Genomic DNA, 17,459 nt, shown 5'->3' on the forward strand with positions numbered 1-17,459 from the left:
ATTCACACAGAGTAAGCATTATTTTTTCATAACGTTACTGGCCGTTAAATTAGCCGTTGAATTGGATCCAATAAACCTTCCCCTTTTGGTTCGCTCAACAACAACGATTGGCCACTTCGTGCGCCTGCCGTGGGAGTCTTCAAATAGGGTTGGCAGAAGATTCGTACTGACCCCCGGCCGTTTTCCCACAGCAAAAGGGATGCCACGCCACGAACTGCTTTCTTCCCGCGCCAGCTCTTTGGGCACTCTGCAACGGGATTAAAGCCAATTTGTCACCCCCAGGTTTCCGAGTAAACACGAGTGCAGCTTCCTAATTGTGTTAAGGCAGCGGCCACGGCAAACAATCAATAACTCCGGTAGCTGTCCACTCTGCTGCCCAGCGAGAGAGAGCTAATCTACAAAAGGTGCGGCGATGCACAATGCGTTCGGGGTGCGACGATGCACCGGCGAGGTGCATCTGCGGCCACCAGACTGTGGCTCAAATGCACTGAGCTGATCATTGTTTGAGGTGTGGCCATATGTGGCCACTGGTCAAGTTTATCGCAACATCGGTGGGCAGCGCCCGCGTGTTGTCTGTGAAAGTCCACAACAGGCCCGTTCGATTCAGGCGGCTTTCTATAAGGTTTTCCTAGGAACCGAAACGTTTCTTTGCTGGTTCGCATAAAACACGAACATCTTGAAGTGGTTGCCGTGCCTCACATGCCTCACACCGATTAGCCGCGAACGGCATCACATTACAAAAGGTTTCAAGTACTTCAACAGCGCGAAGAGAGCGTAGTGAAGTAAATTGAGCGGAGAATGGTCACGGCCAATGCAAGCGGTCATGTGTGATCCTTTCGACCAAACCAACGCCGACCTGCAAATCTACAGGCGACTTAGCGTGCATATGGCAGCCCTCAAACCGCACAAAAAACCCTACATTCGATGCATATCTATTACGAGAACGGTGCCAAAATCATGTGGAAGACGGTTTTCTGTTGTTGCCATCTTTCAGAACCCAAGCACATGCACCCGCCACGGAGGCAAACAACAGGCGGAGAGGTACGCTGTCCGATCGAGGCTGCCCGTATGGCACAAAGCATAAGAAAAATAGATCATAATCTAGAGCAGTTCCTCGGGACGGATTAAGCAAATCCTTTAACATAACAATATAAACATTACGTTGCGGTCAACGACGAAGGGAAGAAGGAGAAGGCCAGCACGGGGGCAGGAGAGACAGGAGAAGTGGACCAAAGAGTGCCGTTTCATGGAGCCCTTCGGTGGGTTGTGAGATTGAGCTCCTGCCTTTGCGCCACAAGCCACCAATATTTGCTCCACTTTTTAGCCATCGACCCATCCATTGGTCCTTTGGAAGCTCCTTGGAACGTGCTGCGGTGCGGTGCGTCAAATGAGTGAGAAAAGCCTCAGTCGGATCAGCAGAAAATGAGTATTCAAAACAAAGTGCCCACCACCTCAATCGAGCTAATCCAAGCCGGTGGCCGGAGAGCTTAAGCGTGGGCGACAATGCTCTTATTTGCAAACATAATGCTTTGTTTTCATTGTGCAGACGGTCTGCCGGCCAGAAACCGGAGACCCATATGAGACATGCATAGCGCACCGGGCCCACACGGTGCCGTCTTTTTCTTTGCAGTAAAAGGATATGTTTTCTTAGGACTCTGGGCAAACTGATCGATGTGAATCTGGCCGACAAGTCTTCTTTGGTCTGTTGGTTTTTTGTGTGCTTGTGGCGGGCAGGATACGTGCGTAAGCCTTGCAAATGCAGCTCAAGGACACTGGTGTCCAACTCGCCAGCCGTTTGACCTCGAATACGTCAATCTAGGTGAATCTTTAAAAACAGTTCAATTCAATTCGATCACAAACAATTTTACAACACACTGATTGATTGGCAGTTTACTAACTATTTGCTAGCTGCTAAATGGATGAACGATAATTTATTCAAAATTTCAACATTCACAGCCCAACTATAGACGGTAAAATAAGAATCCTTCAGCCCTTCACTTAGCTAACTTCAATGCCGTGCCCCCTTAATGCGCACCATCATAAAGGGTGTCGGTCCAAATTGCGCCCATAACGATGGAATTGCACGACCCGACGGACCGAAGGGCAAATAATCGGTCCGCTTTTTTCCAAATCAGCGAACAATAGAGTTCCTTTATAGCATCAAACAGTTGCTACTGTCGAGCTTGCGCCCCCCTGAACCAAGGCACTTGAAACGAGAATCAGATTTTCATTCCAATGAATTGCAACCGGAACGGAACCGGGCCAGCGGTGTTGGGAAAAGCGTTCGATGAATGGAAAATTAACAGACAAAATTTTCAATTGTCTCCCAGCTTTCCAGCACCAGTCTGCTTCAGGTGACTTCAGGCTCTTGTGCGATTTTCTATTGCTTTTAAATTCCTTTTCCCACCTTTTGCTCTCCCCTTCTCTCTCTCTCATTCTCTCTCAAACATTCTGTCTTTCTCTGTCCGCATGGTATGTAATGCGAAGTTCCAAAACATTCCAGCCAACCAAATCCTGCCACTCCATCAAACTCTTCGCGGGCCTCGAAGGATGCCTCTGATCTCTGCCTGGCCACCGCCACGTTCGCCGACGACCAAAGTGGGGTGACAATCAAATGGCGTCAAGGATATCAGCCGGCTCAGACCAGCGGCTCTCTCCGCCTTCGTTGCACAGTCAAGGACCTGGCCGGGGCCACGACAAAGTAACGAAATAAAGAGCCTGTAAATGGTAAATCCACTTGAACTTTTCTACCTTTTCACTCGATTTTCCCTCGCCTCGTCACTCCGCGGCCCTTGTTCCAGCGCCACTCCCCCCAGCCGGGTGGGAGCAGAAACTTTTTACGAGAAGAATTGTGCATCGTACAGCCCCGGACCGGGGAACGCGGAGCGAAATGTGTGCCGCTGACGCTGGAAAATGGTCGGAAGCGGATGTAGGGCGGTTCCGATTCTCTGATGAACTGCACAAGAAAAACAACTCTCCATCGCCGGGGAGCGGGGAGCGATAATGCGCCTGACTAGTGATGCCAATATAAAGCGTGAAATTTCAAGGACCCAGGACTGTGCCGTGAAATGAGCAAAGTGCCGTGAATTAAAACTGGCATTCAAACCGATCTCGGTACTCCGGCGCACACACACACACACACGCTACATTATTGACCGAAGGCACTGCCATTACCACCACCCCCCCGTTCCAGAGCCCACCGTGCGCTCTCGCCGGTTTTGATACCATTTTATTTTATGCCATTTCTGTACCATTTCATGCTCAAGGTGAGAAGTGAAGTCGGGAGCTTATCGTGTTTTGCCGGTGCCGGTTTATGGCCAGCTGGTCAAGTGGATTTTCCGAACACAAATGATTCCTAATGGGCCCTAGCGCCGACTAACTGTTGACCTCAAACCGGGGCACGGTTTCAGTTTGTAGCAACGTATGCAGATGAAAAGGTGAAAAAATAATGTGTCTGAGAAAAACTACAACTCTGCAGAAATCAAAATGAGTAGTAGATGAGACTGGGCAAGATTCGAGGCTCTATAGTAATGAAATATCGCACTTTTAAGTGTATTTGGAAATTTTAAACTGATTCAATTTTGTAATATGATTATCAATTAAAGTGTGCGCCATTTCTGGATACGTGGACTCTAGGAGTATAATGAGGAGTATAAAACTATCCTGGCTATATCAGAGAAATTGAAATTGAAACGGGCCGAACAGAGCGAAACACTTACCAAATATTCTCCTACATCAATGAGAGAAATAATCAAATTGTCTGTGAATTTATAAAAGCTTACAAAAACTTGTTAAGTAAAATCATTAAGTAACTTGTGAAGATAGTCGTAAACATTTGAACGTTTTTTATCTTCAATCGCACATTCAAGATTGGTTATAAATTCCTGAAAATGTTTAAAAAGGATTTGATAGTCGAAAAAAATCATTTGCGGACATCTGTAAGTCTGAAGAGCCACTATAACCACTGTAATCTGAGGTTATCAACCTCATGAAATCGTTTGTGACTGACGGTGGTAGATTATTTAAATATTATGTTAAACTATTCATTAATTATGCAAATCTATTTTTAAATTACATTCTAATTGCGTCTGCTAGTCATGCTCAAAATAATGTAACTGAAGATGCTAGCTGTTGCAGTAGATAATGACATGCAGACTACTGACCGATATTATCAGTACAGTTAGTTCAATTTTGGTTTAGTAATAATAGGTTTTGTAATATTGCTTAAAAAACCGAGTCTATCCATACATTTTAGACACATTTTCATTCGTTTTTCGAGATCGTAGAAAGATAAAATGTCAATGTTTCCATAACGAAACACAAAAGTCATCCAACGCAGCGTTTCTTTGTGATTATTTTACTGCTCCCTGTGGTTATGCCCACGACTAAGAAGACTTTCAACGATCATCGATAGTGTGTATACCGATAAGAAACGTACGCCAGCCGTAAGCTGTCTACTTGCGTTTAAACATCACGTTCCGGTAGTATGTGTACAGCAAGATTGAAATCAATTCACTCAACACGGTTGTACATTATTGGAAATTTAATAATGTTTTTCTACACAAGAGAAAAATCTAATATACTGAAGGGAATTGAGTTTTCTTTTCAGTGGCATCCTCCGCCAACACCGTCATATGCCCAGCACTGCTCGAACAACGGACAACGATGGTTGGTACAGTGCCGAACGAGTTGGGGAAAATTCGGAAACCCAACCATTTTACTGTAGTTCAAACATTTTAAAATAATTCACCGAATCGTGATGTTCATGGCCGGCATGCTCGCATCGAAAGTCGTATCAGCAATCGCTTAGCACAGCATTTACATTCGATAACTCCGTAACGCCGCATCCAGCACACACTGTAACATTCGAAGAGAGATCAATCTGCCCTGAAGGATTGTGCTGCATACTTTCCGTTGCCGGTGCACAGAACTCGCTCCATTCAGCCGCCGATAGGCGAAATGGCAATCGAAAGGAAACATATTGGGTAAAGTCAAATAAAAATTCAAAATTGAGTGAAATGAACCAAAAGCGCTTTGGCTCACCTCAAGATACGGTGGAGTTGCAGGTTTGACAGTAAGCCCTTTCGACTTTTCTTCTCTCTTTCGCCATCATTCGCGTAACATCCTAGCACCGGGAAAATCCCAGAGTCCCACCGAAGTGACGATTATTGACGCAACGGGTGAATAAATGCCGCCGAGAAGAAGTTTTCAAGAAGCTGGCTCTGTAAAGGTAGAAATATTTAATAAAATAAAGATTTCCTCTGCCCGCCGCAGATAATCACGATAAGATGGAGCTCCGGTGCCAGCAATAAAATCGGCATTTCAAGCTTTCGATTCGTCCAACTGCGCGCCGAAGCGGTGACTGCTTCCGTGCGATCTTAGGGCAGGTTCTTCCGAATTCGATTATTTCCCCTTAATCTCCATCGAAATACCCGCAAGTGACTGTTTATGCCGCGGATCATATCAATTTTGTCGTCGTGTCGCCGGATTTTAGGAGGGGACATTTATTCAAAAGATTTCATTTGCTACTTTTCGCACAAATGAGTCGACATTTGGATTCGTCGAAAAACGGGGCCCTTGAACTGTGCTGCTTGCCAATTGAACAGACGGACGGATGAAGAACTGTTTACAGACAGGATCAGGAAACCATTCGCATGATACACACTAATTTATTACTAATTCGACAGATGCAGATATACTTCTGCCAAATATTTTAAAATCAATATCTATGAAATAGGTCGTTAATACTTGTTTGTTAAATCTGCATTAGGGTTACATGTCAGTTGTTTTCATAAAATAAATGGTAAATTTTATGAATGGAATAAATTCTTTTTTAACGTCAACATAAATCTTGACCAAATTTGCAAGAAAAACAATACAACAGAATCATGCAACAAAAACATTGTTCAAAAACATTTACACACTTCTTCCCAATTTCAATGTCAGAGTAACTGGTTTCTAGTTAGTATATCGTACGATTTTTATGATAAAACCTACTAAACTAAACCTAAACGAAACAGCAACTGTTCCGTAATTTAGTCAGTGCCGCGGATGCTCAGACTAATTGTTTTCTTTTTCTTTACGCCCGGAATGAAATCGAATCTATTTCTCTTACAATTTAAACATCCAGACGCTTTATCTCATTTTCTTCACAATATCAAACCCACATACAATGGGACCCCCCCTTTCTCAAGACGACCGAGGGGGAGACACCGAGGACATAATGAACATGTTTTTGACATTTGCCTCTCGTCGGGAAAACGATTCACTTTAACCACCCGCAACTATCTGCCCGCCTCTTCGTCGGGTCGGGACTTACGAAACGGAAAATACCGCTCCGGTGGTGCTTCGATATCCTGCTGATTTTTCCATTACTCATTATTATCATCATCAGTTGTTAATTGGAAAACTTTGGTTTTCAAATGTTTTTCAGCCTCAACACCGGGTGTTGGTGTGGTACTGTCCCAATACTACTGCAGCGCTACGAAACCAAGAGTTAGTTTTACAAAACGGTATAACGGTGTAATTATCCTTCGCCCCCGGTAGGTACCACCCACTGCAGGGTTCAGTGCAAATTGTTCTTTGAATGTCGGGTCGCTTCATGGCGAACTCCCCACCGTCCAACTGGTTGGCTGGTATCTAAATTAAGCCACATCATCAACATGATCGTTATTATTCACGATCCCGGCACAAGATTGCTGCTAAATGTCAACCGTTTCCCGTTCAGCCAGCCTTTCCTTTTCAAGCCAAGGGGCAAGCCCTCTTGCCCCCTGGCTGCTCGGAGGGCATCGATTACAGCATTAATCCTCGCCTTCGTGACCATCTTTGTCGTCGTTGTCATCCTTCGCGTCATTCGCATAATAACTTAAGCAATTTAATTTCTTTTGTTCTCTCTTCCAGCATCCTCCAGCGTGATGCTGAATTGCATGCTGTCCCCGGCAGTCCCCACTACCGGCTGCCGGCCGGAGCTGGGGCTGGGGTCGTGGAGAATGAATGGTCAATACTAACCACCCACATCCCGTCCCATGGAAAGCGTATGACAAAAAAAACACGCAGCAAGGCCCGGTGCTGCTGTCGAGAGACAATTTTTCACATTTTCTTTTCATGTTGCCACATCCGCCAAAGAGGGGCGGGCCGGCTCCCTGAGACGTCTTCTGCTCTGTCACGGGATCGGGATCTGGCTGTTCCTGGAGGTCTTTGTTTTTCGCACCGGGCACACCGGCGGGGCCAACAAGGCCAATTGAGAGTGCAGCCGAGCGCGAACAAGTCGACCGTCGGAACGGAACCACTTGCGATGCCACAACGGTGGGGTCCGCGGGGTTTGGGAAATGTCTCATTTTCATTTATTGGCCCTCAAACACACCGAGTTTTGGGGGTGGCACGCACGCGGTTCGCGGCCGGGGCGAGCGGCGGAAGGAATTACGCTAACCTTTCGGTCGACTTTACCCGATAACGTTATTTATGAGTTTCGCCGTGCTTCGGTTCGTTCTTCGGTGCGCTGCGTTACAGAGCTTCTGAAATGTGCCCTTATTTTACACTCAATTTTCCTTCAAAAGTTATTAATTTCTACCCCAACCCCTCTGTCGGTCCCCGGGTGAAGGTGAGGGTGACACACCGTTCAAGCGGTCCATTCGTCGCCGAAACGGAAACGCTTTGTTGCTTGAGATTGCCATTTGCGGAACACTTACATACCTGCTGATGCTGGGGCCTGCTGTTGCTTCCTGGGCTTCAGAATGTTTCACATTTGCCCGTTCAGATACGAAAATTTTCCACATGAATTGCGGACACATGAACGCATAGTTTCTCCAGATTCAGTTAAAAGTCTTTTGTGCTGGATTTCAATTAGCCGGCTTGCATGTACATGAAATGAATGGCTTTATAGTCAGTCGAAAGAGAGCAGCAACTCCACCGTATTGATATACGTAAACAGTTTTATTTAAATTTCATACATCGTAAACATTCTCAGTGAATGTTATCACTACCGGCGCTACTAATATTTAACTAATATCTTAAATTTGAATAGTGATTTAAAATTGTTAAGCTTTGGGATACAAAAAAGCATTTTTTTAATTGAGAAATTCTTCAACAAACGCCTTTGGATATGCAATATTAGTACACCAAACATCTACCCGCGAAATAAGTTTCATCGAAATATTTCACCATTCAACGACTTTCTTCTGGAATTTTTCCTCGATAACGACCGGACTTGTTTAAAAAAAATTTTGAAGTTGGAAAAATGTTAGTAATTTATAAGTTTCCAAATTATTTAGTTGTAATTTTCTATTACCATCACCAAACGAAACGTACAACAATTACCTAAGAGAGGCTTTCGATTTAATAACACCAGAGGTCAAAAGATATCAAACTGCTGCCATCCCCTGTGGATTGTAAATCTTGTGGAACACTTTTACCGACTGCCTGTTCTTTAGCATCCCGTTCCGTTATATTCTCTCCTTATTGTACCTCGGTCTCGGTTTAACGGGACAAGCAAACAGAAAATGCAATTAATTATTCTATAAAATAAAACTGTTCGAAATGTTTTTACAACCAAGCGCTTTGATCATTGGCCTCTGTCTACCGTTTGCCTATCCCACCGCGGGTCCCATCCCAACCCAGCCTGCGCTGCACGGAAGGATAATGGCGCATTTGTTTAGTCTCATGATGAATTTTGGGAATTATCGTTTCAACGGTTACGGTCCAGCGTCCCTCGCTTCCGCTAAACCAACTTCCGAACGCAACCGACATCGGATCCTTCACACCTTCCTCCCGAGTCACGTGTTGACGTGTCGCGCGCCTTTGATAGGGGCGAACCGGAACGCCAACAGGAAGCCCGCTGCCCTACGCCGCACCCACGATTTGAGAAAATTAACTTCCATTCCAGTTGCCAAAAGCGGAGCAGATTTGGGATTCGGTTTCGGTAATTTTTTAACTTTCGCTCATCAGCGTCATTCTGCGGTCTTTTCACGAGACTGACGACGAGTTCAGCATCCGGCCCGTGTTGGGACCGAACGTTCTAGTGAAATACGCCAGAAGATGGTAAGCTGGGATTTAATTAAAAATTGTTAAAGCTCGCTGCCGATGGTCGGTGTTCTCTTTTCGGGGCTGCAGTCGGAACTTTCCAAATTGCTTCGTTGAAGCACGATTAATGGCAATTCGTTGAATTCGATCAATATAACTAAGAATAGTTTTTTTCTTCAACACTACCAGTTTTATAGTGACTCAAGCAGTTTATTCGTTCCCGAGGCTTGGATCAAACACGTGCCGGAAACGTCGGCATCGTGAAAAGACCGCAGAATAATGTTAATGGGCAAAAGTAAAAAAGCAATTTACCTTGACCAATCCAATGAAAAAAAACCCGAATCAAAGTGTTTCTCTTCTATGTGTATATTCAACTAACGAATGTAACATTACCGTCGAACACATTGTAATTTATTTTAAATTTATCCTAGTTTTAGATCAATTTACGTTTTTGGCACTGCCTTTAATTCACCACACGATCTTACATTTTAAACAGTTCTACCGCACGGAGCCTTACAAACTACATTCGACTACTTAACCCCTATAGTGACGACCTCCAAGCAGGGGTCCAACGATGGTTTTTTCCTATGGTTGCAGATAGTTGAGACCTTGTAAATGTCCATCATCACGCTGGCGCTGGTATGCCGATCGCTCATGGTGCTTGCCATCGATGCCAAGACCCAATCTTTCGATTACCTTCTCCCCTCGGTAGCCATGTAACTGAAACGAATTAAAAAACAGCATGTATTCCTTATGAGTACGTGGGAAACGAAATGAAACGGCACGCCTAGGCAGCAGCACGAAACATTACCAAATACTCCAACAATTACAGACTGCAGTGTTTGTTTCAAATTAAAGTAACAAAGTACTCCATTCACACTTTTCTAATTTACAATACCACAAAAATACAAAATCTTATGACGCTTGCAGATACCAACATTACGAAAGCTCAACCGGTTGAACTCGCAATGTTGCCCATCTATCTTAGCCATCTCAATGTATTAGCCGTGTCTCAAACAATTTATAGTATTGCTACTAGTGTGGACAGGATTAACCGGTCCTACAACGTATTAGAACCAGTTAGAAACTTAATACCATCCTTGTTACAAAAACTCACAACTCACATAGACAAAATTTTGAGTTGTTCCGGCTAAGCCTCTCGTGTGTCATTCTATCAAACAATACGAACCTCGTAGTAAAGCTCACGCCGCTTCTGGCTAATCTCAGGGTCGAAGTCATATTCTTCCGTTTTATGAATCAACGGAATTCCGGCAACATTGTTTTGGATAAAATCTGTCAACAACCGCACAACGGTTGCTTCGACACGCCGCTCAACACCTGACATCAGTACAACCGCACAGATCTAAAATCGAAAATGTACCAAACGATGCACTTAAGCGGTTTCTACTGCAATTAAGCTAGTAATGCGCAACACGCGATCTCACTTACAATAACCGCCAACTTCGCCATGGCCACCACGTAAAGCACGAACACGGGGCGAACCGTTCGCAAAGAACTTACAGCGCAGACTGCACCATCAACTTTTCTGGCATGTTTCGCGGTGGCTGCCAGCGATCCCCAACCGACGATTACGCCATACACTAGTCAGCAGCCGACGAAGGAAAACCAACCAATAAAAAAAACAAACACCAATTCGAGGCGCCCACTGCGCCTAGCCATTCTCAAGTGAACCCCTCAAGCGCTGTGCGCAATCCCGTGTCAGGGGTTCGTTTAGTAACCATTTGATCGACTTGCCATGCAAACCGGTCGGTACTCATGCAACCTGTTAATGTGCAGGAAAATCATTCACGAATAGTCAGTGCGTCGAAGGGCAGCCATTTCTGGGGCTACTAGCTTAAGACAGCACACGAAACAAAGAAGTAGGAAAGAAGGTGAAAATACCCAAATTCACTTCCCGGCGAAGCGCCAAGCGGAACGCACAACGCGGAACCGTAATGGGCGCGCAAGCCGAACGGGTAGCAAACCGACCACGCTACCCGTCGGAATTTCGGTGGGGGGATGCGAGAAGCGATTAAATCATCTTCGGAACGAAGATGATCGAGCCCATGTATTGTGGCAACGCAAAGTGTGTGCAGAAAAAAACGGAGCCAAATTATCGCAGCAGTCTGAGGCGGCCCACAATCAGCAGCGATCGCCCTGAACCGTTTGACCCAATTTTCACCTGTACCGGGTCGTTGTTATGAAGGAAGTCTCAACCAAATTGGGAGAGAAATGATTTTTTTGCTGCACTTCACTGCAAACGTAAGCCGGAATCTAAAATCTAAGTGTTCCTCAAACACGAATGGTGACCTGTGCATGATTCCAATTAAAAGCCAAGCTAACTCACAAAGTGCTAAGGATACAGACGCCGTTTGAGTGTTTTTTGGCCGTTCTCGTTTTGAATTTCGTAATCACGACCGCCACCAGACTGTGTCCTCGACCCTTGCTTTCAGCTAAAAGAAGCCTTAAGATTTGTTGAAAGTAAGCCTGCATACCGTAGGACCTCGGCAGCGACCTCGGAATCGTTTACACCTTCAGTGCTCTCTGCATAGGCAACCAAATATTTGAATTAAAACGATATTCAATGGAATCCCAAACGTTTATTGTATCAACTTCATTTACCTATCACTCTCATTCGACAAAAGAAACGTTTTAAGTTAGTAGACTAGAAAACCTGTTGACCTTTGTACAGCTAAAAGTTTCCGTGAACCGGCCGAATCTTTCCGTTGAGGCAATGAGGATGCGATTCATCAAAGTAGTCCGCGAGACCAAAGTTCGTCGCGTCATCGCGCGTTCAGCTCTCTGCAGGAATGGCCCCGCCAAAGAGAAGATCGTGGAGCCTACGAGCACGACCACTACTAATACCAAAGTGTTTTTGTATTACTGCCCCACATGTGGCGCTCCGTCTCTCCATTGTGTCATTGTGGGTCGTAGCTAACACTCTCTCGAGCGCCTACTGTAAAATTGCAGCTGCAACTCTCGACAGGGAACTGATCGATAATAGATACCGCCTTTAAAAGGAAATGCTCTCGAACCTACCCTACGCTGCGTCACACACGGGGTCGCCGAGGCCTACTGGAACGCACACAGGTGTAATTTAGTCCAAAGTTCCATAAATTCCTACTTTCACTTTTCTCCTCCGAAACGCTTCCCTATCCGAAGCAATCGACGATCACGCTGTCACGGTCACATATTGTCGTCCAAATGGAAGTTTATATGGTGAAAACAATTTCTGTACAAACATCGTAAAGTAATGCCAATAAGTTTAAATTTCGATTCATTTCCTTATTGCCGATTATGTGAAAATTGCATTCCAATGGACTTGTTGCATTCTTCAGAAACAAAACCCTGTCGAGCTCTTGGTGGATTGTTTTCTCCGCTTTTGCCCCCCACATGCAATACGAACAGGGTGCCCCACCATTCGGAGGTAAAAACCGAAAGTTTACGCGATCCGGCGGCCATCTTCGGCCGCCCAAATACCCGAAGATCGGCCTCAGATCGTGGTGGGAAGTCTTGCGAGCCGGAGCTAGTAGCGGAGCCGCACGTAGTTTTCGAAAGCGCCCAATTGGTGACCTTTCTGTTGTTGAACACGGTTCGTGACTGTGTGTAGACTAGAGCTGGTTCATGTGAAGGTTGTGGTTACTTGTGTTGTACTACCAGAGCCTCACGCAATCTGGTGACCTAATATGAGATTGAATCTTTCGTTTATAGAAAACTTCAATCCAAACAGCTTCAACAGTTGTCGTGCATACACTTTGGATAGAGTGCGTTAGAAATATACATTAGTGCCAAATAGACGATACACAGGAAAATGAAGCACCGTTGTATAGCGTGGTGCTTTACGGTACGTAGCGGGGAGATTGGTGAAATTAACGAACCGTACGCAGCACGTTCTGCGGGCAGGCCGGGATTTGAACGGGGCTCGGGAAAGTGTTACACTCGCCGGGAACCGCCATGTTTTGGGTGTAGAAAGTGTTCGAATCGGAACGAGGACAGTCGTGAAACACAAATCGTCCTCGAAAGACGCTGGAAAACGCTTTCGAAGGCAAGGGCCTTCGACCAGTCGACCGAAGACGAGGTGGCGGGAACGTCGTGCTCTGCACGTAAGCAGCTTTCCTTGAACGATGGCTCACCACTATTGCATAATCATGTGGGCCAATTCACTCGCGCATTGAACGGAGGCGTGTTCCTCCCGCCCAATGTTAGTTAATCGTGATTGTGATGCGCATTTTGCTACAAACAATGGGCTGTGAAGTTTCGTTCGGATGCCAATAGCCTCACAATCCAAAAAATTGTAAATTGATTGTAAATTGTAATGGTACTTGCTATCACTTGCTATTAGCACATGATACTTTGCCTTTCTACTTTCTGCACTAATGCAACGTATGCTTAAACGAATAAGCATCGTTTGTGAACATAAAACAACGTGCGCCCAAAGACAAACCAATCATTGATAAGGCTAACGCCTTATGCTACTAAAATGTTTCATTAATTATAAGTTTTACTTTATGTCACTCCCTACTTGCAGATTGTTGTCGTGCTGGCCATTGCTTTGATACCAGCTGCAGAATCGACATTACAACCGAAAGCACCAAATTTCCAATATTTTGAAAGGTACGTGATTCGTTGTTACAAAACCAAAACTGAATGCAAATTAGTTACCTTCCTTTACCTTCCTTTTTTTAGACCAAAGTACCGGTATCCTTATTACGATGAAAATGGCAAAGGAAAGCTCTTGTACGGTTACGGAGGACCGGAGTTGTACCAATACAAAAGCTTCTCACCGCTGGATGGCATACACTAGGAGTCTACTGAAAGAAACGTTGAGCCGAAAAGCGATGTCGTGTTATCAAGTTGATTAAATCCTGTTGTCTGTTTCCCAAAGTCGCTTAGTTCACATCACGTTATTTGTAGTCATCATACGTTGTAAGAGTCGTGAATAGGTCATCCGACGGTTCAAACTAGCATAAATGGCCGGATAGCAGCAATTTTCAAAGACTTCATGATAATTATTAGTGTGCAAAGAAAAGCTGCAGTGCCCATTTTTATTCCTGCATCTTTAGCGAAAAACTGATGCCTGTTACCAAATAAATACAGCCATTTTTAAGAAAATGTTTTTTTTATTCAATTGCCTTTTTCATTACACTCTTCTCTTTTGCGTAGAAATATACAGAACGTTGTTGCCTCTAATGAAAGCGTCGCCGTATTTATTCTTCAACTGCCCATTTACGTATTCCTCTGTTTGGTCCAGAGCTATGTTCATGTAACCATCCAAACAAGCAAGAACACCTATTATAGGAAAAATATGATGAAAAGTTTAAAGAAAAGGCAACCACGAAACTCCGCGATGGCTTACCTCTGTAATCGACACCGCTGTTAAGTTTTACCACGACAGGACGTCCATGGATTTGATTAATGAATTGAGATAAAGCTTCCTTGCGCGACATATTTCTCCTGTGGACAAAACGAATGCTTGAAATAATAAAGTGGCAAAAAATCAACAGCGTCTACAATTCACAACATTTGGAATGCCGCACCCCAAATCCGCCTTTAGACGTGTTCAAAGCAACATCGGAACAAACAGAACATTCATATCGAATGCCTCGTGAATCGTATGGCTTTCCCATTAAACAGTGCCTTATTATTTTAAATATTCACCTATTTCAATACTCTCCGGAACAAAATATCGGCTTCTTCACACTCGAGCGTCGCGAAAAACGAAAACAATAATGTAATAATAAATAACAATAATAATAATAACGCAAAATGTCAAAATGTCATTTGGTGCCGCTGTAAACAAAGCCATCTTCAAATTATGAAATATACGTTTGGAGGATTCTTCAGACCATGTTTTACGAGCAGCTTTTTAATAAATTAATTTATTTTGATACGACAGGAAAATTCAAACATTCTAGTGTTTTCCAAAGTCTTTTCCAATCGCCCCGTAGTATCGCAAAGCTTGTAGTGAGTATCCTTTACCTACAAGTGAAATGAGATTTTCTCCTCGATAGCCAAACTGGCGCTGATATGCGACACGCAGAGCCAATCCGCCATGTGGATCAAACGGAATGTAGTACGAATTATCCTGCACCGGATGTCCCGCCAGCAGATTGCGGAAGTACGCCACCACTAGTAGTGCTTTTTGCGCCATGCTTACATCGTTCGTCGGTGGTCGTTTGGCTGCCACAGGGTATTTGAAAAACTCAAACTTCTGCAAGTTTAAGTTGTAGTCATATGGGTTGTACGAACTGTCCACTTTGAGAAATACTGTAAACAGTACCACACAAACAGAAAACTGGAAAGTGCAAAACAAACTAGTGAGAAATTGCCCAACAAAGTATCCCAAAAAATCGCTTACACGTCCTACCGCAAGCTCCATTCCGAAAACACAAGTCTTAACCCGATCGTACCAAAGGTTTGAATGATCCTCGGTTTACTTAACCGGAGGTAATACCGGCAACATATTTCCGATGCATCGATTGCCAATGGTGGAAGGGAGGATGTGCATTATAAAACTAGCCTAATTTGTATGCTCTACGGGTTCAATTGAGTAGTGTCCACCCTTCCATTTTTATGCGCTGCCGTTACGTCACACCAATTGAAGCGATAGTACGCTTACTGGCAGGCTGAATTTGCTTTTGGCCAGCTAAAATTCGTGTTTCCGAATTGAAATAGGCAGTCAAGTTCCAAGGTTAAAGAAAGTTGAACGTGATACGATTTCACAATCTACTTTGGACTTATTCCTGCAGGGTGTATTTTACCAGAACTTGTTGATTAGTTCACTAAACTACCAATATGTTACAATCTAAAGTGTTTTGCTCTTAAAGGAACGAACTTGCACGTAGTTATAACAATTAAAGGAGGTTGTATTGAATTTTTATTGAGAACGCTCCACTATCAATCGATCCAACGTCTTTCGCCGGCATCCACTGCGTGTCCCTTCAATCAACACACTGGAGTACTCCTCTATGTTGCACTGTTTAAGCGATGTAATAAAAGTAAATTATCAACATAAGTTTTCAACCACACACTACGGAACGGCCAAGGTGAGGACGATAGCTGGGCTATTAGGGATATCGTACGGTAATTAGTAACGAACAGTGCGAAGCATGTACCAAGCCCGTTACATTTAGTTAGCCCAGGACATTAGCTCCTTCATGTCCGGATCATCTTCCTCAGCAACGGCTATTGGATAAGAAACAAAATACCTGGTGAGCAATCTGAACCCTCGCCATGCGAATGCCTCAATAATTACCCTTCTTTTTCTCCTTTTCCTTTGCCTTAGTGGGCAAGTTAGTGGAAGGAACTTCGGGCAGTTCGTCGGTCTCTGGTTGCACTCCCAATAGCTCTTTGTCGAGCTCTTCTTGCTCCAGTTCTTCCAGCTCCTTTTCTAGCTCGTCGTCGTCTATGTCTTGCCCAAATCCAACCGCGGTCGACACAGCATTAGAGATTTCATTCGCGATATCGTTTTGTTCGGCGATATCATCCATCAGGTCGTGCACATCGTCGATATTCCTATGGAGCAGAGGAAAACGAGTGTCAAAGTTTACGAGTGACCGAACGGAAGTGAACGGAGTGCCGGCACTTACATATCCTTATGGGTAACCTTAAGCGCATCGGAAGCCTTCTTCATAGTCTTGAGCACTTCCGCATTTGTGTTTGCATTCTCCAGGGCCTCTCGTTGCATTTCGATCGTCGACAGTGTGCCATCTATTTGTTGTAGCTGCTTTTCGTATCGCTTCTTTCGTTTCAGCGCCTGTAGAGCCGCTGCGAATGGAACCAACCTCAATGACTCATCGACGCCACACACCACCCTGCGCTACACTTACCCCGTTTGTTTTTGCTACCATTTTTCCTTGCCGTATCAAGCTCTAACTCAATTTTTTTCTCCAAAAACTCCTGCTTTTTCGTGAGCATATTTTCTATGTCGCGTAGCTTCTGAATGGCTTCACTGGGCGTTGGGGCGGGTTCACCCTTTTTGCCAGAAAACAACTTTCCAAAGAAACTCATCTTTGTAGTCCGACGCTATAGCCTAACTGTACGGAGAGTCGAGAAGAATGAACGGACCATAAACAAACGCTCACGACACAACCACCGTGCTTTAGAGCAATTTAACAAAGCGCACGCATTCTCAGTTGCCTACCACTTACTTGCTCAGCTGGCTAAACTGCTTTAGGAACACGAAATCGTGCAGGAGCTTGTATAAATAAGAAAAGATTCCTAAAAGATTATTGTGTTTTCCTTTTATTCCTGAACAAATGAGCAGATGCGTCATTCATCGAGCTACAACTCTTGCTCGATTCCCAAGGACTCGATGTTTGGTTTGACAGTTCGCCTAGCAACGTCGATTTCGATCTACAATTACTGCCGCGAAAATGTTTAAAAGCGTCCGTTAAAGTTTTTCGGTTTCTGACTCCCTTTTAAAATTGAATAAGAACTAC

At 44.4% G+C, this 17,459-nt stretch overlaps 4 protein-coding genes across 4 annotated transcripts; 1 reads left to right on the top strand and 3 right to left on the bottom strand.

Moving 5' to 3' along the window:
* Positions 1–9,495: 9,495 nt before the first annotated feature.
* Positions 9,496–10,602, bottom strand: LOC128268244 (uncharacterized). Its single transcript, XM_053005283.1, has 3 exons — positions 10,468–10,602; positions 10,208–10,381; positions 9,496–9,738 (listed from the first exon to the last, which is right to left on the bottom strand). The coding sequence occupies exons 1-3, from the start codon at positions 10,486–10,488 to the stop codon at positions 9,604–9,606; spliced, it is 330 nt and encodes a 109-aa protein (XP_052861243.1). The 5' UTR covers positions 10,489–10,602; the 3' UTR covers positions 9,496–9,603.
* A 1,919-nt stretch (positions 10,603–12,521) lies between these two features.
* Positions 12,522–14,053, top strand: LOC128267979 (uncharacterized). Its single transcript, XM_053004961.1, has 4 exons — positions 12,522–12,610; positions 12,730–12,862; positions 13,547–13,632; positions 13,705–14,053. The coding sequence occupies exons 2-4, from the start codon at positions 12,830–12,832 to the stop codon at positions 13,820–13,822; spliced, it is 237 nt and encodes a 78-aa protein (XP_052860921.1). The 5' UTR covers positions 12,522–12,610; positions 12,730–12,829; the 3' UTR covers positions 13,823–14,053.
* A 76-nt stretch (positions 14,054–14,129) lies between these two features.
* Positions 14,130–14,736, bottom strand: LOC128268169 (U6 snRNA-associated Sm-like protein LSm6). The gene is made up of 3 exons (XM_053005195.1): positions 14,677–14,736; positions 14,375–14,472; positions 14,130–14,307 (listed from the first exon to the last, which is right to left on the bottom strand). The coding sequence occupies exons 2-3, from the start codon at positions 14,463–14,465 to the stop codon at positions 14,159–14,161; spliced, it is 240 nt and encodes a 79-aa protein (XP_052861155.1). The 5' UTR covers positions 14,466–14,472; positions 14,677–14,736; the 3' UTR covers positions 14,130–14,158.
* A 1,088-nt stretch (positions 14,737–15,824) lies between these two features.
* LOC128277880 (charged multivesicular body protein 4b) lies at positions 15,825–17,299 on the bottom strand. The gene is made up of 5 exons (XM_053016478.1): positions 17,169–17,299; positions 16,848–17,054; positions 16,608–16,785; positions 16,274–16,533; positions 15,825–16,203 (listed from the first exon to the last, which is right to left on the bottom strand). Exons 2-5 carry the CDS (start codon positions 17,026–17,028, stop codon positions 16,148–16,150), a joined length of 675 nt encoding a protein of 224 aa, XP_052872438.1. The 5' UTR covers positions 17,029–17,054; positions 17,169–17,299; the 3' UTR covers positions 15,825–16,147.
* Between the last annotated feature and the right edge of the window lie 160 nt (positions 17,300–17,459).

Source organism: Anopheles cruzii, chromosome 2, assembly GCF_943734635.1.
Source record: "Anopheles cruzii chromosome 2, idAnoCruzAS_RS32_06, whole genome shotgun sequence".
NCBI classification, from domain to species: Eukaryota; Metazoa; Arthropoda; class Insecta; order Diptera; family Culicidae; genus Anopheles; species Anopheles cruzii.